Source organism: Phodopus roborovskii, unplaced genomic scaffold, assembly GCF_943737965.1.
Source record: "Phodopus roborovskii unplaced genomic scaffold, PHOROB, whole genome shotgun sequence".
Classification (NCBI taxonomy): Eukaryota; Metazoa; Chordata; class Mammalia; order Rodentia; family Cricetidae; genus Phodopus; species Phodopus roborovskii.
Window position 1 is genome coordinate 17,905,551 of NW_026126571.1, and position 27,695 is coordinate 17,933,245.

Here is a 27,695-nt window from a genome sequence, read left to right on the forward strand (position 1 = left end):
CTCAAGTGTCTGAGAAACACTTAAAAAATGTTAGCCCTCAGGAACATGCAAATCAAAGCTACTTTGAGATTCCATCTTATACTTGTCAGAATGGCTAATTTCAATAACACTCATCTATTGCTGGTTGAAGTGCAAATTTGCACAGTTACTATGGAAATCAGTATGATGGTATCTCAAGATCCAGTTATATCACTCTTGGGACATATACCTAAAGGACACTTCATCCTACTACAGGGGCACTTGTTCAACCATGTTCATTGCTGTTCAATTCATAATAGCCAAAAAATTGGAAACAACCTAGATGTACCTCAAGAGAGAATGGATAAAGAAAATGTGGTACATTTACACAATGGGGTATTACTCAGCTGTCAAAAAAGCAAATTTTCAGGTAAATGGACAGAATTAAAAAATAAAAAATCCTGAGTGAGGTAACCCATGCCTAAAAAGATAAATATGATATGCATTCATTTACATCTGGATATTAGCAATTCAATTATGATACCAAGCTACACTCTGTAGACCCAGAGAGGTTAAGCATAGAGGAAGGGACAGGGGCAGGGGACATGGCTCTCCCTGGGATAGAGAAATAGAATAGATTTTATGGACGGGCTGGAGGGGGGATGAGAATGGGAGGATCCGGTGGGAAGTGGGGGGAGGAGATGGGATTTAGTGAGGAAATGAAGGGACAGCTAGAAGTGAAGAGCTTGTCAGGGCAGTATGGAAACTTAGGTCAGTGTAAACTTCCTAAATTACATGACAGCAATCCCAACGAAGTCTCCAAATGAGGGAGACAGAATCACAGATGGCCATCTGTTCTCCCCAGAGGAAGCTTTCAGTCCAGGACCAAGTTTCATCCAATTGAGTTGTTGGCTGAAAGGGCCCCTATGAAATTCCCAAACATCCTAGGCTGTTGCCAAAGCTATAGGTTACAATCAACAAACTGACAGCGAGGGCTGCGTTGCTGGAGACAACCACCACACAATTCATTGAACATAAAGAGAGGTAAGGCTGGTGCCTACATAGATCCCTCACCCCCACGTTCTAGTGTTTTAAACACGGATCGGTACTCTGCAGGCTACCAAAAGACAAACATTAACACCAACCCAGCCACAAATTTTTCCTGCCTGAAAAACATGCTAGGGGGTGGTTATACAAACTTTGTGGGAGCAACCAACTGATTTGACTTAATGCCTACTCCATGAGATAGAACCCATACCTGAAACTGCTTAGGCCACCATGAACCAGGATCACCACAATCTAGATAGCCCAGAAACCAAATAGCACTTGCCTTGAAAATAAAAATAAAAAGGAAAAAAGAAACATGGAAACAATAAAATGACTCTTACAGATAGATATTCGGCAATACTTATTCAGCAGTCATCAGAGAGGCTTCATCCTGCAGCAGATGGGAACAAATACAGACACCCACAGCCAGACATTATGGAGAGAGAGGGGAGAAAAGGAAAAGGAGAGGGGGGAGGGAGGGAGGCAGGAACAGCTGTAAAAGCGGCACCTCCATTAACTTCCTCCCCTCAGAGCTCAGTGAACCCAAATCCCACAGAAGAGAAGGCAAAGGGGGTGAGGGAGACAGAAGGGATGGAGGACACCAGGAACACAAAGACCCTCTAAATCAACTGAGCCCACCCACATGGATTTGCACCGGGTCCCCTGCTTGTGTGCCATAGCTTTCAGTTTAGAGCTTGTATGGGACTCCCGAATGTGAGAATGAGAGGATATCCGATTCATTTGCCTTCTCTGGAGCTCTTTTATTTTTCTGTTGACTTGGCTTGTCCAATTTTGATATGAAGGTTTTCATTTCTCGGCAACTGGACCGTGCCCTCAGCCTCTGCAACTGGACTCTGTTTTGCCTCTGAAGTTGGACTCAGTTGGACAACAGCCTCTTCCTTGCAGCTTAGCCCAGGGGTTTATTATTGTATTCCAGTAGGTTTTCCAGCTCTGGCTTTCTAGGTCTCTTTGAAACTTCTTACCCTTTTAAATCCTCGTGCACACTCCATTGTCTATATATTATACATATAGATAGATGGATTTACCTTGTGATGTTTAATGTGTGATCCGAAAGTCAATAAACAAGACTGGCATAAAAGAACCTCAGCGAGGGTTGACGAGAAAAGCAGAATCCATGAGAATTGGCTGCCACTGAAATTGCTATACCTTGTGAATTTATTGTCACTTAATAAATATATCACAAACCTAGCAATTTGCCCAGAGTAGCAGGACTCACAAGTGCCTTAGTTATGGAGGAGATACTTTCTATTTCCTGGTCTCCTCTGCTACTCATGCACAGGAAACTCACACAGCCAAGTTTAAGAGGACCTGAGGGGGAAGCCCCGTGGGAAAGCTGTTGGGGGCACCAGACAAGAGGATACTCATTCGAAAGAAAGAACCGTGACATCAGAGATAGGGCAGCGTTCCTGGGAGGAGTTAAGAAGCCCGGCCACTCACTAAGAGCCCATTTGACCTAGCTGTCATACCAGAGTTGCGGGTGGCTGGGCTCTGCAGAGATGTACTTCCATTGGGCTGCGGACTCACCGCAGCGTCGGTGGCTGAGGGAGAGAAATGGCCTTAAGCTCTTGCAGGCAGCCAGTGGAGAGCGCCACTCTCTGCTATTGTTCAGCAATCACCAGGTGTACTCCTGTGGGGACAACAGCTTGGGCCAGCTGGGCCAGAAGAGAGGGCAGAATACCAAACGGCCAGGTGAGTACTCAGCCCAGGAGTGGGTGCCCGGGGATGAGATGTGGATGGCTCTGTTGCACTGGGGATACCTCGATGCTGGTACCCGGCTTTGAGCTGCAAGTCAATGGTTTCATTTCCCGGAGCTCTAGAGTTTGCGTTTGTTTCGGTTTCCAGTTCCGCTTCCTTGAGAAACTGAGAGCTAATCAGAACTGCATTCCTGTAGACAGAAGTAAGGTCCCTCCCCACCTCCCCCCCACCCCACCCCCCGGACTTCCCAGACTTTCTGGGGGAGGTCTGTCTTCCAAACCGAGTGAGTTGCGCACCTCTAACTAGCTTAGCAAATCCCCTGGAGCATCTTTCCTCCTAATTTTAAACAAAAGTATAATAGCACTTTTGGGTTAAGGCTATTGTAGGAATATAGAAAAGAAGCCACCTGCAGGATCTGGAGAGATGGCTCAGTGGTTGAGAGTTCAGTTCCTAGCACCTTTGTGGCAGTTTACAATCACCTTGTGATTCCATTTCCAGAGCATCTGATGCCTCGGTGGGCACCAGCACACACACACACACACACACAACACACACACACACACACACACACATGCACACAGGGATGTACATGCACATACAAATAAATAAAAATAATAAAGTATTTTCAAAGAAGCTACCTGTAATCACACCAAGAGGCAGCTCTAATAACAGGGCATAGTTCATGCTTGCCTTATTTTTCTGTGTATGTAAATTTGATCCTTATAGAATCGCGACATTATAAAGTATTGTATTTGTATTTAAAGAAGTTGTGCTTTTATCAAAATATATTAACCTATTAGATTATTTTAAAAAATATATGATACTGATTGTATTTTTGTAAGTAAGGATCTAACTAAAACTCTAGTTTGTTTTTCTGCTTTTTTTTCTTTTATTCATTTTACATGCTAGGTAATCACTCTACCATTGGGCTATATTACATTCCCAAACCTTGACCATAATTGATTATGTGTTTAGAATAGTTTGAAGAACTGTGTGGAAAATGAAAACTAGTCCTTTGTCCTTGTAGACACAGTTCCTGGAAACTGAAACAGGGAAAAGAAACTAACAGAAAAACAAAAACAAAACTTGTAATATTATTCATCTTTTACCTAGAGAGCAATTGTGTGCATGGGAATTTACAGAAAGTAAATGGAACCCAAAGAGGTGCTTAGATTCAGGAACTATGTACTCTATTTAACAAATGAAAGGGGGTTGAGACTTTACTGGATAATAAATTGTGTGGAACCATCAAGAAATAGTGATAGAGCACTTGCAGGCAGGAATGGGACCCTGGGGTCAAACCCTAGCATTGCAGAAACAAAGCAGAACACAGAAGAAGCAGAAATAAAAAAGATAACCTGAGTACATTAATAACCTAGAGTATTAATTGGGGCATTTTGTCACTCATGAAGAAACCAGCACCAGGACTCAGGCTGCACTGAGGGATTGAACAGATTCCAGTCAGAAATTTCCATAAGCGTATACAGAGCTGTTCTCTGTGGAGAGGTTAGCTGGACGTTTCAGTTTTGTTTCCCTGGGCTTGTGACCCTCATTTTCAGCTGGGTTTCAGTTTGCTTATGTAGGAACTTGTGGTGCTCAAGCCTTGCCAGCCAAGGTGTGTCCAGGTAGTCAGTATAACGTAGCTGTTTCCACACACATAGTATGAACGTGATGGATTGTTTCCTCTTGATGTTTAGTAAGGACTTCAGATTTTGGCTTAACAGATATTGAAGGAGTAAAAGATTCTGTATAAACCCTTCCTTTTTTGAAGGTAATAATTCTCGTAAACTCTTAGACACATATAATCTGATGGGAGTTTTCTATTTGTTTTTGTTTACAAAGAACCAATTAAGGCTTTGGATACTCTGCATGTCAACCTTGTGAGCTGTGGGAAGGAGCACTCCATAGCTGTCTGCAACGAAGGAACTGTCTTTGCTTGGGGAGCAGGTTCTAAAGGGCAGCTGGGGATTGGAGAATTTAAGGAAATAAGTTTAACGCCTATGTAAGTATTTAAATCCACTCCTTTTACCAATATTTTTGAGTGCTAGGTACTTAAAGACCAGTCACAAAGATGACTACAGCTAAGGCATCCCTAGCCTAAGGGTTAAAATGTGAGGACAGGAGTGGTCAGGAAATCATTTGTAGAACCTGCTGATTAATTAGAGCCCATGAAGGAGAAAGTAAGAATGACATGTCGTATAATTCTTGAGTTCTGATTGTATTCATTATAATATACATATGGGGGCACACTTGGGCTCCTACAGTAAATCAAAAGCAAAGACAAGCATTTTAAGTACAAACATCAAGATATGAAGGATTCCGAAAGAAATTTCACTTGATGATCTTGTATCTGACTAAAGCAGAACCTCTCACATTAACCACACTCTATGTATTTTCCAAATATTCAGTGAATGAAAAAAGCCTAATGGAACCCACCATTCTCTTCCATTGAAGCTCTGAAACACATAGACCTTCACGAAGATAGCCACAGGAGTTCAAAGCCATCCTCAGTTACACAGGGAGTCAGAGACCAGCTAGATCTACATGACACCCTTTCACACCCTCCTCCTCTTAAACACACACACACACACACACACACACACACACACACACACACACACACACACACGCCCAAAACAACTGATACAATGTGATTTTGGCCATGTGCTGTGTATTAAAATTCGATTAGGAAGGAGTGGGTCCTCCTTGGATAGTCGGATGTGTTGTCACTTAGTGACTCATGAACGGGATTAGATGACTGAGATTCCTGTTGTCCCCTGCACTGTCCAGGGAAACCTCAGCCATGGCAGTGGCATTAGCAGGGTCACTGTGAGAAAGAAGATTCTGTCTAGCCTGACGAAGAGATATGAGAGACGCGGAATAGGTGGGAGACGCCCATGCTACTCTGTCTTCAGAAGGGAGCAGAGGTGTGGAGTTCTTGGGGGTTGGGAGTGAAACCATTCCTCTCAGTAGCTAAAAGTCACAACAAGAAGGAAAGAAAAAGCAGCTTAACACTTTGAAAATGGCATTGCGGGGCACAAGAGAATAAAATTGTTTCCTGGGATGTGATGTATTATCTAGACTATGTGGTGATGTGTTGTTTGTGATTTATTAAGACCACTGAAGATCAGAGAGATCAGAGCAGTAAAATAGCCAAGCCAGGAGTTCTTAACCTCTACCTACATGAGCCAGCAATCTTGTCTCCATGAATCCTCAGAGACAAAAAGGCTCTCAGATCTTGTCTCCTCCCCCTTACATTCCTGTCTCCGCCCAGCCATATCACTCCTTCCTAGTGCTAGGATTAAAGGCATGTAACCCCAAGTGTTGAGATCATCTTTGTATGAGCTGTTTCTTTTAGACTGGATCAATTTAGTGTAGTCAGTGTGACCTTGAACTAACAGAGATTCATCTCCCCCTTAATCCTGGGCCCTGGGATTAAAGGTGTGTACCACCACCTTGATTCTACAGCTAACTAGTATTTGCAATTTTTGATCTCCAGAGGCTTTAATAAATCATAAACAATATATATCCACAAGAATATTTTTAAAATGTGTGTAGTTTCTTTGATAATTCATCCTAAACAAGGTTTAACAGACTTTTGTGACTTTTTCTTACAGGAAAGTAGAAGTTCCAGGTGGTGTAAAAATAATCCAAGTTTCCTGTGGACACGACCACTCCTTGGCATTATCTGAAGGTAAAGAATATTTTGGGGACCTCTGAATGTCACTAGGAAATATTTTTTTTTTTTTTTTGAGACGGGGATTTTCTGTGTATCCTTGGCTGTCCTGGAACTCATTCTGTAGACCAGACCTTGAACTCACAGAGATCCACCTGTCTCTGCCTCCTGTGTGCTGGGATCAAAGATGTGCAGCACCACTGCCCGGCTCATTCTCTCTCTTAGTGATCACACTAAGTATTAAGTTTTGTTACGACTCTTTTCATGCTGATTTATTTTCTGCCCTGCTTCTCTTCCCTTTTCTCAACCCAATGCTCAGACCTCACACTCTCCTACCACAGTAGCCTTCCTTCTGTTGTGACACATGCATTCTATTCTTCTGTCCTTAGGCGAAGCCAAGGTGTACATCATTTCTCGCTGCTACTGAACTGTCTTTTCACTGGTCTGGAGTATTGAAGCTGTATAAAAGGCATTCCATACATTTGCTACAGTGAACTCTATGTCTCTACAGACATTTATAAGAACTTCACATTTCATGACATGTCCTCAAAAGTAGCTTTTAGAGAAATAAGTACATTTAGAGGAGTCAAAAGTTTGCTATAAATAACAGAAAATGTTGAGGATGCATTGTTATTGCCTTTGTTATTTGTGTATTTAAGCACTGGAAATGCTTAATTTTAAATATTCTTGAATTACATTTTTTTAATTGGTTTTCGTTTTGTGTACATGTGTGTGGGCATGTGGGTGTCGGAGAACAAGTTTCAAGAACTGGTTCTCTCCTAACATGTGAGTCCCAAGGATTGAATCCAGGTCACCAAGCTGTGTGACCAGTGCCTTCATCTGTGGAACATGTGACCAGCATAGAAGAGCTAAGTTCATCTCACATAAATGACTCAACTCTGGTCAAATCCAGCATAGCTGCTGATGTGTCTCACCCTAGTCACCCATAAACATGTACTGAATGTCTGAACATTCGGACGAAGAAGAGAAAGCAAGGGACAACTCCTGTTCTGGAGGAAGTAGAGATAAACCAGGAATCACATGGATACAGCGCTATATAATAAAACAAGGAAGAGAACAAAACAGACCTTTAGGGGACAGAGGCTGAGTACTGGAGTGGAAGGGAAACGTCTTTCTACTTCATAAAAGAAGTTCTTAGTTCTAAGGATTGAAGTACAAGGTTTGCTAAGCAAGGGCTCTTCCACTGAGATATCTCCAAGTCCTGGAGACATACACATATATGTATTTAACATATAATCTGTAAACTATGTATTGCTATAACTATAATATAATTTTATTTAATTAAAATAGAATCACATCATTTCTCCTCTCTTTCTCTTCCCTCTAACCCCTGCCATGTTCCCTTCTCAAACTCATGGTCTCTTCAACTTTAGTTCTTATTGTTATATATGTACAGCTGTATAAGTAGAGAAATATATAAATGCTGATTCCATTTAGAGTTACTTGTATGTATATGATTTCAGAGCTGAGCACTTGGGATTGGATAAACATTTAGGGAGCTCATCCCTGGTGAAGACTAGTTTTTCTTCTCTTAGCAATCTTTATTGCCTGCAGCTCTTTTTCTAGGGGTAAGACCTCTAAGACATTTCTCCCTTCAATTTTGGCATGTTAGCTGGTATCATTGTTCAAGTCCGGTTTAACAGTCATATTGAAGCTTCTCTGTCTTATCTAGAAGACACACTCTCTCAGTCGATTTCCCGCCATCTGGCTCTTACAGCATTTGTACCTCTCCAATGCTCCCTGTACCCTAGGAGTCAGAGTTGTGTTGTAGATGTATCAGTTGTGGTTGGGCACACAATAGGCAGATATTCTCTGCTTTATGACTGGCTGTTTATAACATTCCACTTCTTAATTGTTGATCTTAATTCATGGACCAATGGAGTCTTAGTCAGAAAGTCATTTCCAACCTATGAAGGGTACTGCCTGTTTTCTCCAAACAGTTTTAGTGTTTTGGGTTTGAAATTGAAACTTGAATCCATTTGGAGTTAATCTTTGTAGTGGTAGATATGGGTGTAATTTTATTCTTTGTGTGACATCCAGTTTTCCTAGCACCATTTGTTGAAGGTGCTGTCTTTTCTCCAGTGTATATTTTCAATTTTGTAAAATATCAGATGGCAATAGTTATGTGTAGTCATGGTTGGTATTCTATTTTGTTCCATTGATCTATGTCTATTTTTGTGCCAATACCATGCTGTTTTTATTATTGTATCACTTTAACATAGTTTGATATCTGGAAAGATAATCACTCCAGGTGTGTGTGTGTGTGTGTGTGTGTGTGTGTGTGTGTGTGTGTGTGTGTGTGTTTCCTGTTTATTTGAACAGGGTTGCTTTGATTGCCTAGGATCTTTCTGTTTCCATGTGAGTTTTTAAAATTATTATTTTTTTGTTTTTGTTTTGATGAAGACTGTCGTGGGTATTTTGCTTAGGATCGCATTGAATCTGCTCATTGCTTTTGGTTGTGTTGTCATTTTCACAATATTATCTCTACCTACTCGTGAGCGTAGGATTTTTTTATTTTATTTTGTTTCATTTTCTAATATCTCCTACCTTTTCATTAGAGATTCAGAGTTTTCACTGTAAACTCCTTCACATTCTTGGTTAGGTTTATTCCTAGATATTTATCATCTTTGAAGGGATTGTAAAATGGGCATATGTCCATCATCCCTTCCTTAAACTGTTTATTGTTGGTCTTTAGAAAGGCTACTGGTTTTCATGAGTTGATTTTTGTTATGTTGCCATTTTGCTAAAATTATTCTTTCTAGAAGTTTTCTGAAGGGGTATTTGGAATTTCATGCCAAATACCATGTTATAAGTAAGAATAATGTTGCTTTTTTTTCCCCTTATTTTTGACTCTTTCATTTCCTTCTATTGCTTTATCACTCCAGATAGTGCTTGGAGCACTATACTGAAAAGGAGTAAGGACCATAGACAGCTCTGCCTCATTCCTGATTTTAATGGGAGTGATTCAAGTTTTTCTCCATTTAGCATGTTTGTCATATGTAGCCTTTATTAATGTGATGTGTGCTTTCTCCAGTCCTACCCTTTCTAGGACTTTTACTATGAAAGTATGTTGGATCTTGTCAAAGCCTTTTTCTGTATCTGTTAAAATGACCATGAGATTTTTTTTTTCCTTACCTCTATATTACTTATTTACTGACTTACATATGTTGATCTATCCTTACATCTTTGGAATAAAGCCAACTTAAGTGATCTTATGAAACACACGCCACCATAGTTTTAAAGTATTTTATTGAACATTTTTTGTAACTATATTCATAAGGGATATTGGCTTGTGGTTTTGGCAAATTTGTCCTGTCCTTACCCGGTTTTGATGTGTAGTGATACTGGGTTCATAAAAGAGTGTGTAAGTTTTCTTTCTGTCTCTTTCTTTTTGAATAATTTAAGTACCAGTTGTACATCTTCTTTGAAAGTCCAGTAGGATTTTTCTATGAATTCATCTGGGCCTAGGATTGTTTTATTTGGTAGGGTTTTTTTTTTTTTAATTACAATTACTAACTCCTTAGTTCTTAGGGGTCTATTTAGGTTGTTGGTCACTTCTTGAATTAACTTTGGTGGTTTGGATGAATTACAAGATTCATCCACTTCTTTTAGATTTTCTGACTTAGTAGAGTACAGGCTTTTCAAGCATTTCCTTATAATATTCTGAATTTCATTGGTATCTGTAGCAATCTTTCTATATTCATTTCTGATTTTGTTCATTTGGAATGTGTCTTTCTTTCTTTTAATTTGTTGGATCAATGCTGTTCATCTCGTTTATCTTCTCAAAGAACCAGCTCTACGATTAGTTGGTATTTTGTATTCTTTTTGTTGGTTTGTTTGTTTGTTTCTATTTCATTAATTTCTGCACTGATTTGTATTTTATCTTACCATCTGCTGGATTTGGGATTGGTTTGTTCTTGTATCTCCAATTCTTGAGTTGCATCATTAAGTCATTTATTTATAATCTTTCTAGTTTTCAGTGTAGGAGCTTGGAGCTATACATTTCCCTCTGAGGATTGCTTTTAATGTAGACCAGCTGTTTGGGGTGTATTGTGTTCTCTTTTATTTCCAAAAAGTTTAAAATTATTTTTCTTGATTTCTTCTTCAGTCATTCATCACTCAGTAATGAGTTGTTTAATCTCCATGTGTTTGTATATGATAGAGATTTGTTTGTTAGTAATTTTGTTTTATTTCATTATAGTCAGATAAGATACTGAGTTGTGTAAATTTTTCTGAATTAGTTGACAATATTTTTTTTGTGCCTCAGTATATGGTCTATCTCATAGGAGTTTCCATAAGCTGCTGAGTGGAATGTACATTCTTTTGTGTTGGAATGAATATTCTGAAGGTATCTGTTAGGTTTATTTGAAGCATGATGTCATGAAATTCTGATATTTCTGAATCGTTTTCTTCAGATGGCCTCTATATCTCTCTATATTTTAAGAAAGTGGGGTGTTAACATCATCTGCTATTATTGGGTTGGTTTTAATCTGTGTCTTTTATTCTGAATTTATAGGTGCTATGAAGTTGTGTGCACTAGAGTTAGGCACCTCTATGTTTAGGATTGTAATGTTTTATTAGTTAATTGTTCCATTGATTAAAATGAATAGATTTCTAATTTCCTTGAGTCTTGACTATCTCTTTGATTAGTTCCAGTCTGAATATTTTGTCAGATACTATGATAGCAATACTTGCTTCTTGTCTGGCCCCATTTGTTGGGAATATTTTTTTTTAATCTCATCACTTTAGAGTTGTTCCTTTCCTTAAAGCTAAGATTATTTTCTATAGCTAAGAGAAATATGGATTTGTTTTCTTTTTTAATCCAGTCTCTGTCTTTTAATTGGACAAAGCCCATTAATACTTCAAGTTGTTCTTTAAAGGTGTGTGTTGATTGCAATCTCCTTTCTTTGCTGCCTGGGTTCTTATTCTTAGTTTGTGTTTTAGTAATTGAACCTTCATGCTTTTCTTCTTACAGACTGTTTGCTATGTTTATTCCTGTCTTCAGTCTGAAGTATTTCTTCCACTATTCTGTGCATGTTTGTATCACACAAAGCTTTTCTTTCTACTTCATATATGGCTGATAGTTTCACTGGGTACATACATACAGTTTGGCATTAGCGGTCTTCTAGAACTTGGATTCATTGCTCTAACCTCTTCTGACTTTCAGAGTTTCCATTGGAAATCAGCTATTATGATGATGGGTTTTCCTTTGTATATGCTTTCCTGTCTTGCAACTTTCAATATACTTTCTTCTCTGTATGTTAATGTTTTAACTATTGTATGCTATGAGGAATTTCTTTTCTGGTCTTGTCTATTTGGTATCCTGTTTCTTGTGTCTTTCTGTTGGGGCTGTTTCCCTCTGTGATCATGCTGACGTTCTGGCCTATGACACTCACCTGGGATCTATCTCCTATGCCTTAGTTCCAAGATTTGATCTTTTTTGTACTTTCTCACAATTAATGCCTGTCCCCTTCCTGTCTTAAAATAGGTTTCACATCCTTTGCTTGTGTTGTTTAATTCTTCTATTTTTAACCTTAATAGTCCATTTTTTTTTTCTTGATCCATTCTCCTTGTAAACCTTTCCTGACTTCTCTCAATGGGTTATTGGGTTTTTGTTGATTTTTTTTTTGGTTTGTTTGTTTGTTTCCTATCTCCATTTCAGCTTGAGTTCTTTTCAATATTTCTATCTTTTTATTGAATTTGAATCTCAAATCCTTTATTGTCTTCATCATTTCTCACTCATGCTTGTTTTCCGTGAACATCAAACAGGTGTTTATTCTTTAAGTTCACTACACTGTGTCTTTTTTTAAACTCCTTGAATTCTTTGATGAAGTTTATGTCGCTGTCTTTAGGTTCTGTATCTCAGTGCCCATATATATAATTTTCACTGAAGAACATTCCTATAGGACTGGTAGATTTGGCGGTGTCATGATCTTTTATATTGGTTTTGCAAGAAGACAAGGGCCTGAGGACTTCTTTCGTCGCTTGTGTTTCTGATGTGGACACAGCAGGCTGTGAAGCTGGACTCTAGTACAGGATGTATATACTGGGCTTGGACTAGAGAATGGATCTAATCTATACCAGTTTACATGGGGTGACCAGAGTTAGGAAGGGTCATGCCAAGGCATGCAGGAGGCTTACCTGTGCCTCCTCATCACATGGACCTGCTAGAAGGTCCTTGGGGGAAAGGAGCCTGTTATCTGGCGAGAAGAGTGGCTGGAGCAAGGCAGGGTGCCAGGGTCCCTGACAGGCAGCTGCAGGGTGACATAAGTTGGGAACTGGACTTAAATGGTTAAAAGTTCCCTCTTACCACCTTGGTAAAAAAAGACTTTTGGGAGCAAGGGGATGGAATGTGAGATAACAGTTTGAGGCTACTAAAACTTCCCTTGGTGACTTAACTAAAATGGTAACAATTGAGAGGCGAGAAAAGGTTATATTCTACAAAGATTTGGCAGCAGGGGGTGAGGGTTTAGGATTTTCTAGTTTGAATCATATTAAAAACACAAGTCAAGGATAACGCCAAGTATTTGGTGTCAGAAAATCTGTAAGAACGCAGTTGCCTTTGCAAAGGAAAAGAATGGGCTTCATTTTGGAGGGACTCTTAAATATGAATTTAACATGCATGCCTTGCCTTTTCATCACAAAACTTTAGTTCCGTTTTCTCTCATACTCATGTTTTACTTTTTGAAGGTTTGTAGAATTAAGTACAATACAGAATAGGAGAAAATCATGCATTTGCAACACATGTAGTAGTAATTTAAGATAAACATACTTACCAGATGCTACCTGGCATACATGTAAAATTAAAAGAAACTGGATTCATAGAAACGGAGTAGAATGGTAGTTATCAGGAATGTACAGGTAAGGGAGATGAGAGGTCCAGAGGCTACAAATTCATGTTGACGAATGACGTCTGGAAACCTGTTGTCCCATAATGTACCTATCATTAACAATAATGCTTTCTATACTTGACATTTACTAAGAATGCAGCGTTTTGTTTTGTTTCACTTTCCTGTTTGCTTATTTACTTGGAACTGGCCATTAGACCCAATACCTTACTTAGTCTGAGCACACTCTAGAGCTATATAGTCCAAGCTCTGCCAGCAGAATTTGAAAACAACACCATGAACAAAAATCCTGGGCGAGGCAATTTGATCAGCTAATCCTGGCATTTGTTTTAGAGAGTGTATGTACATTAGAATATTGCTTTAACATTTCAAATGTAGATAGGTTTGTTTTGTGGAACTGAGTGTGATAGTGTTTACTATTGTGGTAATTCAGTGGGCGTACAATTATAAATGTTCTTTATTTTTGTAGATAGCCAAGTGTTTTCATGGGGAAATAACAGCGAAGGGCAGCTGGGCCTGGGGAAGACCATCAGTTGTGAGGCCAGCCCACAGAAGGTGAAGTCCCTGGAGGGAATTCCACTGGCTCAGGTGGCTGCAGGCGGCACTCACAGCTTTGCTCTCTCTCTCACGGGGACTTCATATGGCTGGGGGAGCAACAAGGCTGGGCAGCTGGCCCTCAGTGGCAAAAACATCGAAGGTAAGAAAATAGTGTTGTTGTCTTTTTGCGGCTGGAACACTAGCCTACCAAAGGGCACATCACAGCGGTTTCCAAACTGCCAATTGGCATTGCCAGGAGAGCGGCTTCTGTTTCCTATTGCTTCTGGAATAATACCACAAAACTTTCAGTGACTTAAAACAATGCACTTTTTATCTAGAGTCAGAAGTCTGTTATTTGGTCTCAGCCAGCAGAGTTGCTTTGCTTCCTGAAGGTTCTTGGTGAGAATCCACTCTCTTGTCTTTTTTAGCTTCTATAGGACACTGTCATAGGATATTCCCTGTGTCTTCAAAGCCTGTAGTGGCAGATAAAGTCTTTCTTAAGTCATGTTATTGTGACACTGGCTATTTTGCCTCCAGTTTCCTCAGTTAAAGGAATAACATTGGTCCACCTGAATCATCCAGGCTAATCTCCCTACTTTAAGGTCAACTGATGAGCATTTTTAATTCTACTGACTATCTTATTGTGCCTTTATCTGGCAACTTATCATATTTACAAAGCTCTGGGTTTGAGATGTAAACCATTTGTCTACCTTTAAAGCTCTCTTTGCCCAGGTTGGCCTCCATGCCCAGTACATCAGAATGTCTGTGAGTGACGGTTAGGCTTCAGCCATTGTTAATGGATTTGGGACTCACTGATCATATTAGAGGAAATGACTAGCTCCTGTGATAAGGAAAAAAAAGTCTCTGAAAACTGTCCCTCTAAAATACAATCCCTTAAGAAGTCTTCTCCAAGAACTCCATTTTCCTGTTTATCTCTTTGCATTTGGCTAATAAATACCAGTACCTACTAGGTTCTAGAACTTTAAAGAGTGTTTATAGCCCATCTCACCCTCTTTTATTATTATTATTTTCTTATTTTATATATCGATCCAAGTTCCCTCTTTTCCTTCCTCCCTTCCATGCCCCCTGACCCCTCTTCTATCCCATCCCCCTCCCACTGCACAGGAAGCCTGATGCCTTCCAGGAGGGATCATCCTCCTGGAAAAATCTATCAAGTCATTTGGAGTATGGTCTAGACCCTCCCTTCTGCCTCTAGGCTAAGGGAGTATCCCTCCATGGGGAATGTGCTTCCAAAGCCCTTTTGTGCACTAGGGATACATCCTTGTTCCACTGTCAGAGGTTCTTAGTCTGCCCAGGCCTTCTAACTGAGATCCACGATCAGGGGGTTTGGGTTGGTCCAATGCTGGTTTCCCAGCTATCAGTCTGGGGTCCATGAGCTCCCCCTTGTTGAGGTCAGCTGTCTCTGTGAGTTTCTTTGCCTGGTCTTGATTCCATTTTCTTATCATTCCTCCCTCTCTGCAACTGGATTCCAGGAATTTGTGTCAGTGTTTAGCTGTGGGTGTCTGCTTCTGTTTCCATCAGCTACTAGATGAGGGCTCTATGATGGCATATACATTAGTTATCAATCTTATTATCATGGAAGGGCATATAATGTAGCCTTTCCACTGGTGCTCAGATTGTTAGTTGGGGTCATCCTTGTAGGTCTCTGGACATTTCTCTAGAGTCAGATTTCTCTTCAAACCTATAATGGCTCCCTCTATTATGGTATCTTTTTTGCTCTCGTCAATTTGTCCCCTGACTCAATCTTCCTGGTTCTCCTCTCCTTCTCTCCCATTTCTCCTAACCCCCTCTCCACTTACTGCCCCCCTCACTCCAAGTATGCTCAGGAGCTCTTTTTCCTTTCCCCTTCTGTGAGGGACCTTGTATGAATCTCTTAGGTTCCTCCTTGTATCCTAGTTCCTCTGGCAGTGTGAATTGTAGGCTGGTGATCCTAAAACCCATATGTTCCTCTTTTTGTGACTGGGTACCTCACTCAGGATGTTTGCTTCAAGTTCCATCCATTTGCCTGCGAATTTCAAGATTCTATTGTTTTTTTTTTCTTTTGAGTAGTATTCCACTGTGTAAATGTGGCACATCTTCTTTATCTATTCTTCAGTTGAGGGGCATCTAGGTTGCTTCCAGGTTCTTGCTATTACAAATAATGCTGCTATGAACGTAGTTGAACAGATGTCTGTTCCATCTCACCCTCTTAGGTATGTTCTCTCATTCCCTGTGTCACTAACATATGATCAGCCACCTATTATGTGTCAGAAATGAATACAGAATTAGGAAAACATATTGGGAGCTTGGTATGCTCTAAGTTAATAGCTGTATATGTTCTAGAAGGTTAAGGATAGAAATATTAGAGTGTAGATTCCCCCCCCTCAAATCATAATGTTTTTCGTTTTAATACTTCTGAATGTTCACTTTTAAAAATATGTTGAGTTGTAAGACAGAAATGTAGAGATTGCAAAAGCTATAAAAATATAAAGAAAATTCTGAGATACATACTCCAGAGTCTCACTTTGTAGTGCAAGTTGGTCTCAAGCACACAAACCTGCGTCTGAGTCTTTTTCTTCTATCCTAGAAAGTCTGCTTTCTTTCAGCCATGCAAATCTACAAGCCTCATGCAATTGGTGCCCTGAGAAATCTAGGTGTGACTTATATCAGCTGTGGTTATGAGCACACTGCAGTACTTACCCAGGTAACTCAAAAACGCACTTCTCCTTTTTAGTCATCAGTTAACTAGTAAAAAAAAAATATGTGTGTTGCTTATTGTTGAAAACAAGTGATCTTGGTCTGTCCAGGTTACTGTCACGACGCCCCATCAATTGGAAGCTTATAGACATACTTCTGACAGCTTTAGAAGCTGGGGTGTCCAAGATCAAGGTGCCAGCAGGTTTACATATAGTGATGGGTAACACTCTGACTCTAGGTGACAATTGCTGTGTTCTCATGTTGAAGGTGTCCGAGTGTCCTCTCTCGAGTCAAGAGAATCATTTTATTAATGAAGGATTTACCCTCATGATTGAACCATCTATCAAAGGACCCCATCCTACCCCCTAACAGCACTATGTTAGAAATTAAGTTTTGTTTTAAAGATTTATTTTGTGGGTATGAATGTTTTGTCTGCATGGATGTCTGAGTGCCACACACAACGTTCATGGAGACCAAAAGAGGGGCCAGATCCCCTGGAACTGACATTACAGACAGTTGTCAGGTTCCTTGTGGGTCCTAGGAACAGACCTTAGTTTTTCTGCAGGGGCAACAGGTGTTATTAACTGCTGAGTCTTCTCTCTAGCTCCTCGAAATTAGGATTTTAAATTTATAAGTTTTGAAACACAAGTGTTCAAATATGACATACGTTGAATTTCAGTATCGAAACCTATTTAATGTACGAATGTCTAAAGTAGAAAACTGAACTAAATATAAACTAAAAGATATTTCAAGATACTGTAGTCGAAGCTAACATAGGAGCTAATCTTTTAGGTCAGGATTCACTCACTGTCAATGCAGGTCTACAGAAAAATTTGTTTTGTCATTTTCAATAACCCACTCTGCAGACAAGAACACACTTTGTTACATTCCTTGCTTGATTCAACAACCAGCAAGTTTTGTTAGTGTTTTCCTCTACCTCTTGTTCTGGCTGTCCAGTGTATTTCAGCAGGTTTGATTCCTCTGCTCATCATAAGGAACAGACTTGAAAATGATGTCTGTAATTTAAATGCATGCTTTGAAATTGCATTCTGCAGGACCAAATAAGAGTATCAATGACAGAATGCTAGCCTTATTGGATTTGATTTTCAGTGCCTGAAAATGATTTTTAAATTTCACTATTATTATTAGCTACTAGTATTTTCAATAGATAAAATGGAGGACCTTAGAAATGCTAGATGAGCGCTTTACCACTTAGCTATATTCCTAGTTCACCAAATTATTATATTATTTTTAGTATTTGTTTTAAAGCCATGACTTAAGTTAGGAAACCTCAATTGCTTGAATTATATTAATCTTAGTCGACAAGAGGAAGCTAGCTCTGTGTGTGTGTGTGTGTGTGTGTGTGTGTGTGTGTGTGTGTGTGTGTGCGCGCGCGCGCGCAAGTATGATAGGATCCAGATTCCCTGGAACTAGAGTTATAGGTGGTGGTGAGCTGTCTGACAGGGGTAGTAGGAATCAAACTCTGGTCCTCTGTAAGAGCAGTGCATCCTTCTGAGTGCTCAGCCATCTTTCCAGCCCCTCTCTTTGCAATCTTAAGTGTGTAATATATTTTTAACATCTTTAAAGTGCATGATTTTAAAGAAAATTCCACAAATAAACTAACAAATAATCTTTGAAATAAATAAATAATTTTGGAATAATTTCTTAGAAATTTGTAAGTAAATGAATGTAAATAATTTTGGAATACATTGTGGAAATTTATAAGTCAATTTATAAAATATACAAACCAATTTCACCTATTGCTTTCATCTTGTGATAGTTATATTTTAAAACATGAAATTAATCTGATTTCTTATTTTTAAACAGGATGGGCAAGTGTTTACATTTGGAAAAAATAGCTCTGGGCAGGCACAGGAAAGCCCCAGTAAGAGAAGAGACCCACAACTCGTGGAAGGAATTGATGGCCAAGTTTCAAAGATAGAGTGTGGAAGGTATTGAGTCTTTTTTAAAAGTTTGAATAGAAAGTATTATTCTTATTACTTATAAACCAAAAGACACGTGGCTATACTTTCAATAAAGCATTTTCTTGAAAATTTACTTATTTCAGATATACTTTAATTCAAAATTCTCATTTCTATTAATAATTATGCAACAAATAGTTAATAGAAGTTTAGTATGTATAGGGCACCGTACTATGGGGAGAGGGTAAGAGAGAGGTAAATAATAAATGTTTGTCATCTTCAGGAGATTAGACAAATTAATCTCAGGCATGCAGAACATGCTGACTATTTGTATATACTCAGGGTTTTGGATAACCTAATTATGAGGGCATTTTGAGTATTTCTGTATCTAAACCAGCACATTAAAAAATAAAATGCTTGAAAAAAATAAAACAAAATGCTTGAATTCAGAACACATGGACTAGAATATGAGACTCAGAAATAAATTTACACTGATACAGCACCATACAAATGGTGCTAGTAAAACTGGATATCCACCTTAATAAAAATAAAATTAAAGTTATATCTCTTACCCTGCACAAAAAAAATAAATAGTTCAAAGTTAGTCTCTGGAAGGTAGCTCAGTGACTAAAGTGCTCAAAGCACAAGCATGAAGACCAGAGCTCATATCCCCAGAACACATGTAAATGCAGGGGGGGTGGTAATGGCAGTCCACTTGCAATTCCAGCCTTGGAAGGCAAAGACAAGGCATCCCCAAGAGACTAATCATATCAGCAGTCTGTGGCTGGGTTCATTAATAGATGCCCACCTTAATGAACAAGAAATAAAAGTGATAGAGGAAGATTCCCAACTTCAGCCTTTGGCCCCCATAAGCACACACACATACATTGCCCACACTCATATGGGCATGCATACCTACACACATGAACACCATACATACACAGACACAGGAAAAAGAAAAGCAGCAAAGTCAACTCAAGTGGATTCCAGACCTTAATTTGAAACCTGAAACCCTGAAAATGCTAGAAGGAGGCAAGAGTAAAATCCTTCAAGATGCAGGCATGGTCAAACTTTCTGAGTGGGTCTCTAATAGAACAAACTTTCTGAGTGGGTCTCTAATAGAACAGAAATAGCTCCAAGAATTAACAGATTGAATCGGGTGGCATTTGAAAGCTTGTGCAAAGCAAGGGAATCTACTGGCAGAGTGAACAGACAGCCTACGGAATGGGAGAAAATCCTTGCCAGCTACTTCAGACAGAGGGCTAAGACCTAGAACATAGAAACACACCCAAACTGCTAATAAATGGGCCATGAATTGAGCACATTTCTCACAATAAACAACACAAATGACCTGTAAACATTTTTAGACATGTTTAACATCTGTTACCTTTGAGATCCCACCTCACCCCTGTCAGACTGGCTGTTACCAAGGGAAAAAGGCACAGGGAACTTGGTGAGGGCGGGGGGGGGGGGGGGGGAATCCAGTGCTGGTGGGAATGTAAACTGGTGCAGTCCCATGGAAACCAGCACAGAGCTTTCTCAAACAGTTAAAAGAAGAACTACCATTTGGCCCAGCTGTAGCACTCTTGGACACACACACACATGAAGAACTCCATAGCTTACCACAAATACTTGCAACTACTCACAAAAGCAGGGAAATAATATCAGCCCAGATGTCTCTTGATAGACAATAGGGAATGAGAATGAGATGCGCATATACAATGGATTCTTTCTGCAGCTATCCAGAGAAATGGAATATGAAATTTTCAGGAAAATGGATAGATCTGGAAATTACTATATTAAGAGAGGTGACCCAGTCACAGACGAGTGTGTGTTCTTTCTCATTCAGATCTTAGCATCTACTGTTTGTCTGTCTATATACACGTGGGTGAAAGCGTCATGAAACTATAAAGGGAGCCAGAAAAGGGAGAAGAGACGCGTTGAGAAAGGAGAGCAATGGAGCACAGGTGACATGAAGGCAGAAAAGACCATACAGGTGTGGGAGTGTAAGGGAGGAGGGACACAGAGGGATGAGGACAAGCATGGCAAAGAGGATCTACAACCGCAACAACGAAAAACGTTTGAGGGCGTCATGATGCAGCCACATATTTTGTATGCTAAGTTTAAAAATTAAGAATAAATGCATAAAATCCACAATCTGTAGCTAAGCTGGTAGAGTGCTTGGCAGTGGAGTAAGGGTCTGAGAAAACGCTGAAGGAAGATCCCAGACTCGGACCGTGTGCAAAAGCAAAGAGCATTTATCTGCAGAAACAGCCAGCATATGCAGGGTCAGCCATGTCGACCGTGAACAAAGGCACTCGGGTGCTTTTAAGCAGGTGGGGGAGGTTGAGGAGCAGTTGGTCATCTCAAACATAACTGGTTAAGCAAGCAGCAGTCACATTAGTGCCCTTTTCATTGGCTGAGTTTAGTCTTGTCTTTGTCTTGCTCAAGCTTGGACAAGTCCGGACATGACTCAGAAGGGACTGCAGGAATTGTCCTTGAGACATTGTGGGGCTGACTAAGGCCTGTATGTCTTTTCCCCTCATCTCTGAATGAAAGGATGTTGTGGATGAAGGGCCCTTTGTTGTGAGAGACACCTGTTTTGCACCTCTCAGAGATCTGAAACCTAAATTCAGTTGTGAGAGTGAGTGAGTTTAACCCCTTCATTAGCACACACTAAATCCTGGATTAGATCCTGAGAATCACAGTCTAAACATGGTGGTAGTGGTGGCAGGTGTGATTTTGGTGACTAGAGAGGGTAAGGCAGCAGGATCAGAAAATGAAGATTATCCTGTGTGTAGCACTTGTATGGAGAGATAGTTTCAAGCCTCGGTTTCAAAACAAAAAACAAAAAAGCCACACTATAGAAAGCATAGTAACTCTGCAGCGCTAATGCTATTTTTAATATTACCAGTAAGTTAATGACACTGTTTAGTGCCATCATCTTGTTTGTTGCAACACTAACACTGAGTGGTCGTGAAGGTAAATCTGTCATTTTGTTTGTCCTAGAAATCACGAGTATGGTTCTTTGGAATATCATATTATCATTGCATTGTATTTTGTGTTGTAGTTATCACACCATTGCATATGTCTACACCACTGGTCAGGTGGTATCTTTAGGCCATGGACCAAGTCCCACAGGTAACCAAACTCACCAGGAGGCCCCAGCAGAGAGCTCTGATGTCACCTGCCTGCTCTCTGCAAAAGGTATGAGGGCTCCCACTAGCTCAGGGCTGACTTCCGTAGGATCCCACTGAGCTATGCTTATGGTTCCTAGCTCTTTTATTTAAAATTGCTGCATTGCATTTTTTCCCCTGGAGTAATTGGTAATCATTTCTAAAAATTTAACCAATACAAAAGAAGACATCAAGTTGATTACTTATGTATCTTAACAGCATGTTTGATATATTTAAGCAAACATCTAAGCATGTCAACCCTGGTTCATTGTGGAAGTACCTAGATAATCAAAACATTTTTTTGAATGAATAACATTTGATGTGGTCAAAACTAAATTCTTTGTGCTATTTGTAATAAAAAAAAATGGGAGAGTATAAATTTTCAACCAATTAATAAATTTGACTTTGCTGTATATAGATTAATTTTCCCCAGGTAAAACTCTAAACATGTATATTTTACCTTTTTTTAGGCCTCGTGGATATTCAAGTCAAAGACATTTTTGCTGGAGCATATGCCAACTTTGTGACAACTCATCCAGTATCAGTATGTGTTCTTTTTAAAAGTATTTTTTACTCTAGAGCTCAGGAATGATTTCTTTTTACGCTGCTGAGGAAGCAAACTCAGAGCCTTGTACTTACTAGGCAAGCATTTTCCCCTGAACCATACCCACCTTTTCCTAAATTTCAGGCTAGTGTTTGAGATGTTGTATTTTTCATGTTTTCCGATTCCTTACTAAATTATTGTGTTCCTCTGTTAAAATGGTTCTAAACACTGGAATGGTGGGCAATTTAATAAGACCTGGTCCCCAAAAAATGAACAGAGGGCTGGGATATAGTTCCGTGGAAGAATACTTGCCCAACAACACAAAAGCCCTAGAAAAGCCCTAGATTTGATCCCAAAGTGAGGATGCCAGGAGATGGCGGGGGGGGGGGAGGGGGGGGGACGCTAGGACAAAAGAAAAGAGGGCGATGGGACAGGGGACACGCCTGAAAGAGAAGAGGGAAGAGAAGAACAAAGTCAAGCTGTGGGATAATGTGGAACGCAGAGGAACAAAGAAGACATCTAAGAATGGTTTCTGACACACAATCCCGGAGGTGGCTTATCCACAGAAGCAACAGCACACAGAAGTCAAGTCAGAGGCACACCCAGTTTAATTTTCCTTTGGGAAGGGAAGATAGTGTTATTTTAACAAAGAGCAAGAAAACTGCCTGGGGTGGGGTCAGAACAAGAGGAGGAGAGGAAGCTTTGTGACAGCTGAGCCGTTCTGATGGAAAAGTAAATTAGAAGATCGCGGGAGGGTTTCTCATGACTCACTGAAGGAGTAGCAGAAGAATGTCCCAGAGCAGGAGGGAGAAAATGGAGTCCGGTGGGGCATCTGCTCCTCTGTGGCTGTGATGAGACACAGTGATGGAAAGCCAACAGGAAATGAAAGGGTTGAATCCCCTTGCAGCTTACAGCCCATGGAGAAGGGAAGTCAGGTAGGCACTCAAGACAGGACCTCAGTGACAGGAACTCAAGTAGAGACCATGGAAGCACACTTACTGGCATGTTCCATACTTTTCTCATAAATCCCAGGCTCACATGCTTGGGGATGGTACCACCCACATCAATTATTAATGGAGAAAATGCTCTAGAGACACCAAGTACAGTCCAATCAGATAGAGTCGACTCAATTGAGATTACCTAAGCTTTATGTCAAGTTGACAAAAACTATGGCAAGTGCAGAACTGAGATGTCTGAGCAGAGATATAGACTGTTGTGACTGCTAGTTGGGGGTAAGCTGGTGGTTAGTTATTGCTGATGACTAAAGCTAATGTGAGTGGGAGAGAAGTAAAGGCAAAAGAAGATGTGTATTGTTATCTTGAGGGGGGGAGAGAGAGGAGAAAGGGAGGGAGGAAAAGAGGGAGAGATGGGGAAAGAAGAAGAGGAGAGGGAGAGGAAGGGAGGGAGAGACTGTCTTTAGAAATATCCATTTGAAATTTGTGGTCATAGACTGAGTTTCCTGGGTCAGCACCCTGTGAAGTTGTCCTCCGTGGTGGTAGACATTTGGAATTGACTTTGGATTAACCCGGACGGGAACATAGTGACAGCTGGAATTTTGCATTACCATAAAGGAGTTGTGAGAGCGATTAGAGCAGTGAAGCATAGGAGATGTTGATGGAGAGTAAGATAATCATGAAATCTGAGATCTGAGTACAGGAGAGGATGCTGCACCCGGGGCTTCACTCTAAGAATGAATCAAGAAAATGGCGTGTGATGGTCAGAAGAGCTGTTCCAAACTCACCCTTAAAATAGAGCAATTGTTAATGATCAGGTCTAGTTTATGGCCTAGAAATAAAGTGGGGTGTGCCAAGTGTGATTTTGCATCCTAGCAACCGTTTGGAGGTGTCTGCAGATCTTTTCGATTGGCGCATTGACAGTGACGACTCCTGGTATCTAGTGGGCAGGGGCTAGGAGCAGTGAGAATTAAATATCTTATTATGTGCAGGATCCTTCACAACAAAGAATTATCCAATCCCAGGTGTCAATCATTTCAGTTTAGAAACCTTACCCAGATCATGAAGGGCTAAAACAAGAAGAGACAGGAGTGGAGATAAGGTTGGGAAAGGAGATACTAGAATAAAAGATAGAGTGCTTCCATCAACTTTGAAGCTGCCAAGAATGAAGACAAAAGCATGATGACAGGAGCAGTGGGGGGGGGGGCACACAAGCGATGCGTGCTTATTAAGTTTCCAAGGAAGGAGGGGCAGAGGGCACAGTCCAATATCCTGCACATAGAGGAGCTCAGGGCTTCGAGTAAATGACATGTAAATGTCAGTAGGTGGCAGCACGTTGCACTGAGATCCTTGGATGTAGGAGAAAATAAACCTTGCTATTGATAAACTACAAAGATACTAGGATTCAGATGAAGGAGCTCAGGTCGGGTGTTGAGGTGTGACTCAGTGGCACCTCTGCTTGTGCGAACAAGGCTCTGGCTCAGACCTCATCACTAGGAACTGGTTGGGGGGGGGGGGGCTTGCAGCATAGTGGTACAAATATTTTTCGAGAGGATTTTATTTGATTTCTGGGGAAAAAAAAAAGTGATATAGAGTTTTGCTAGACATGTCAAGTTCAAGTTCAGAAGAGATGGAGGTCACTTTTATACAAGTTTTCACTGTGTATCAAATCTGATCTAGAACTAGGATCTTCTTATAACAGCCTCCTGAGTGCAGAGAGGACAGGCATATGCCACTATGTCCAGCCACTTCAATTTATATATACATATATATCACATCACCAAGTACCCAGTGTTCAGGAGACTGAGGCAGGAGGATCTCAAATTTCAGGCCAGTCTGAACTGTACAGTGAGGCCCTATCTCAAATTACATATGTGGTGCATGCTACCATTTAAAACACATTGCCTAAAGTATTCTGTGGCATTAATTGCATTCATAATGCCATCAACTATTTTCACTACCTCTCAAACCTTGTAATCAGCCCAAACAGACACCTGATGTTTATTAAACAATAATTCCTCACTCTCCACCTCCTCAGTCTTAGGTAGTATTTGCTTTCTGTAAGCTGGTATATTTTATACAAGTGGAATCTTATAATGCCTTCTGTCTTTATTTGATTTATTATAGCATGTTTTATTATACACCCACCTTATATTAGTTTATCAATTTCTTCAATGCTAAATAATGTTTCATTGCATATTATATATCTTTCATATTGAAAATGCACTCACCTGTTGATTGATATGTGCTATTTCCATCTTTTAACCATGTGAATAATGGTAAGATTAATTTTTATTTATGAACACCCACTTTAGTCTCTATTTTCAATTTCTCTTGTCTTACTATACTTTCTAAAATGCAGACCAAGTGAAATGGCCCAAGTCAGAAAGCCAAATGTCCAGGCCAATCTGATGCCAAAGCTCAACCCATCAAACACATGCCCAAGAAGGCAGAACTTACGTGTGCAAGATGCTTTATTGACTGTTACTCAATATGTGTGTACATTTGCTGGTCACTTTTGCCTTTATTTTCTTCCTTGAAGCATACCAGGTCCACAAGTGTTTCCATGAAAATCCTGCCAAAAATTAGCCACATCAACCAGTCGCTAGCAGAGAAATGGGTAGCAGCAAAAAGAAAAAAAGAACACAAAGAAACCAAAAGGTGACCCAGCTTGATGACTTACAGCCACTTCCATCTTTTAAATGCTGATCACATTGTCCTAGTTGTAAGAAAGAAAGTTTGGCTTTGCTGTGACAGAACAATTCTCTTTTACTATCTCTTGGTTGGATCCATTGTTGATGTACACAGCAATTAATCTTTTATTTACTATATGTAAGGGCTACAGGAAGAATGTATACCCCACAAGACTGAATTAATGTAGGTTGTATTGCTCTCAGGTCTTCATAGTTGACTCACTAGCATTTCAGAATTTAGGTCTTCAGAGTGATGGATTTTATTTAAATATCTAGAAAATCAATTATGAAGAGCTTTGATGAGACTCAGTAGTAATAACCACAAGTAGTATACTCATAATCTGGGTATTCATAATGAATTTAGAGCTCCATATTTTACTCAGGCATAAGATAAAGGAGGCTTTAGGTATATCTAGCCTGCAGCCTACATGCCATGTAAATCCTAGGCTAGCTATAAGTACTACCCAATATATGTGTATATGACAGTGGCTCTCTACCTTCCTAATGTTGCAACCCTTTAATACAGTCCCTCATAGTGTGGTGACCTCCAACCATAAAATTATTTTTTTGCTACATCATAACTGTAATTTTGCTACTATTACGATTTATAATGTAAATATCTGATATTTCTAATGGTCTTAAGTGATCCCTATGAAAGAGTCATTCAACCCAAGAGGGGTCATGGTCCACAGGGTGAAGACTAAGTATATGACAATATTACCTCACAATGTCAGAAGACTGAACACTCTTGTCTGGTTTTGAATTTGCCTTTGTTATTATATTTGCAGGAAAATCAGCATAATATTTTCATCTCCTGCTTGTTTGACTGCAAGCTTTTTGAAGAAAAGGTAAAAATACAATGGGAATTACCATAATTTAAAATGCTGGGTGGTTATTTAAAATGAAAATTATAGAACCAGGTTGCGTAAGAAGTATGGTTTTTCCGCCTGCCGCTGCTGGTCTTGTCCCGCCGCCGCGCCAGCCCCAAATAATGCACAGAGACTCTGTATTTGATATTATGCTGTTGGCCAGGTGCTAGTTATTTTGTGCATGGTATGTTTAAAAAAAAAAGCAAGTAATATCATCTGCAGTTTTATTTTCATTTGTTTATGTGGTTTTAACATTTATTGTGTTTACAGAGATACTGAAGAGAATTTTATTGATGTGGACTTAAAAATGGCAAGGAATGTCTTCAAGAAGTTAACAGCAGTGAAATGGATTTCTTCCTTGGTAACAGCCACTATTTATTTGGCTTACTTGAGATACAGCATAATCACACTTCTTTATAGGAATAATATAATAATGGCTCAGTTTTGGTGGGAAGTGGGTGGCAAGGACCTGTGGACAGGGTTGAATAGGGGCCAGTCTCCATTATGAAGGTACTATATAGTTCAGACATTGTAAAAGGTTGTGTCATTTAATTCTTTTTAAACCATTAAATGTGCGCTGGATGTAGTCTTTTTTGCTTTCAAAATGAGGAAAGTAATGCTGAGACAGGAATCTAGTAATACATGTGAAAAGAATGGTGTGGGTTAAGAAGCAGTATACCCTCTGGTGAGTGGTTTTAAAAAAACAATGTCTGTTTTGAGATGAATCCTGGGTGTGTGCCTAATGAATCTCTGCTACTGATTCATCCCTTCTCTTCTTTAGGTAACATTTTCTTTAGTTATGATTTTAGTTTGATTTAAAGTCTGTGGTTCTGGGATGTGTAGAAAGGAAACTACAACTTGTGAGTACAGGAATTACCAATTACCTGCCAATTAACAATAGACAGCTATCAGGATGTCTTGGTACATTGGGACACCACAATATTGTGTAGCATGTAGTATGGGTGTCTTATAAACAAAGGAAATTGACTTTTTATAGCTTTGGAGCTGGAATATTTGGAAACTCTAAGATTAAGCTGC

General features: G+C 39.8%; 1 protein-coding gene across 1 annotated transcript in view; it reads left to right on the plus strand.

The window, feature by feature from the left end:
* The first annotated feature begins 2,476 nt into the window (after positions 1-2,476).
* Herc6 (HECT and RLD domain containing E3 ubiquitin protein ligase family member 6) overlaps positions 2,477-27,695 on the plus strand; it is a 50,756-nt gene continuing 25,537 nt past the window's right edge. Inside the window, exons 1-11 of the mRNA XM_051202947.1 lie at positions 2,477-2,715; positions 4,564-4,723; positions 6,339-6,415; positions 13,736-13,963; positions 16,410-16,507; positions 18,328-18,452; positions 21,493-21,629; positions 22,069-22,142; positions 25,638-25,756; positions 26,577-26,636; positions 26,928-27,018. Coding sequence (XP_051058904.1) covers positions 2,523-2,715; positions 4,564-4,723; positions 6,339-6,415; positions 13,736-13,963; positions 16,410-16,507; positions 18,328-18,452; positions 21,493-21,629; positions 22,069-22,142; positions 25,638-25,756; positions 26,577-26,636; positions 26,928-27,018 — 1,362 coding nt within the window. The 5' untranslated portion in view covers positions 2,477-2,522. The remainder of the gene's footprint in view (positions 2,716-4,563; positions 4,724-6,338; positions 6,416-13,735; positions 13,964-16,409; positions 16,508-18,327; positions 18,453-21,492; positions 21,630-22,068; positions 22,143-25,637; positions 25,757-26,576; positions 26,637-26,927; positions 27,019-27,695) is intronic.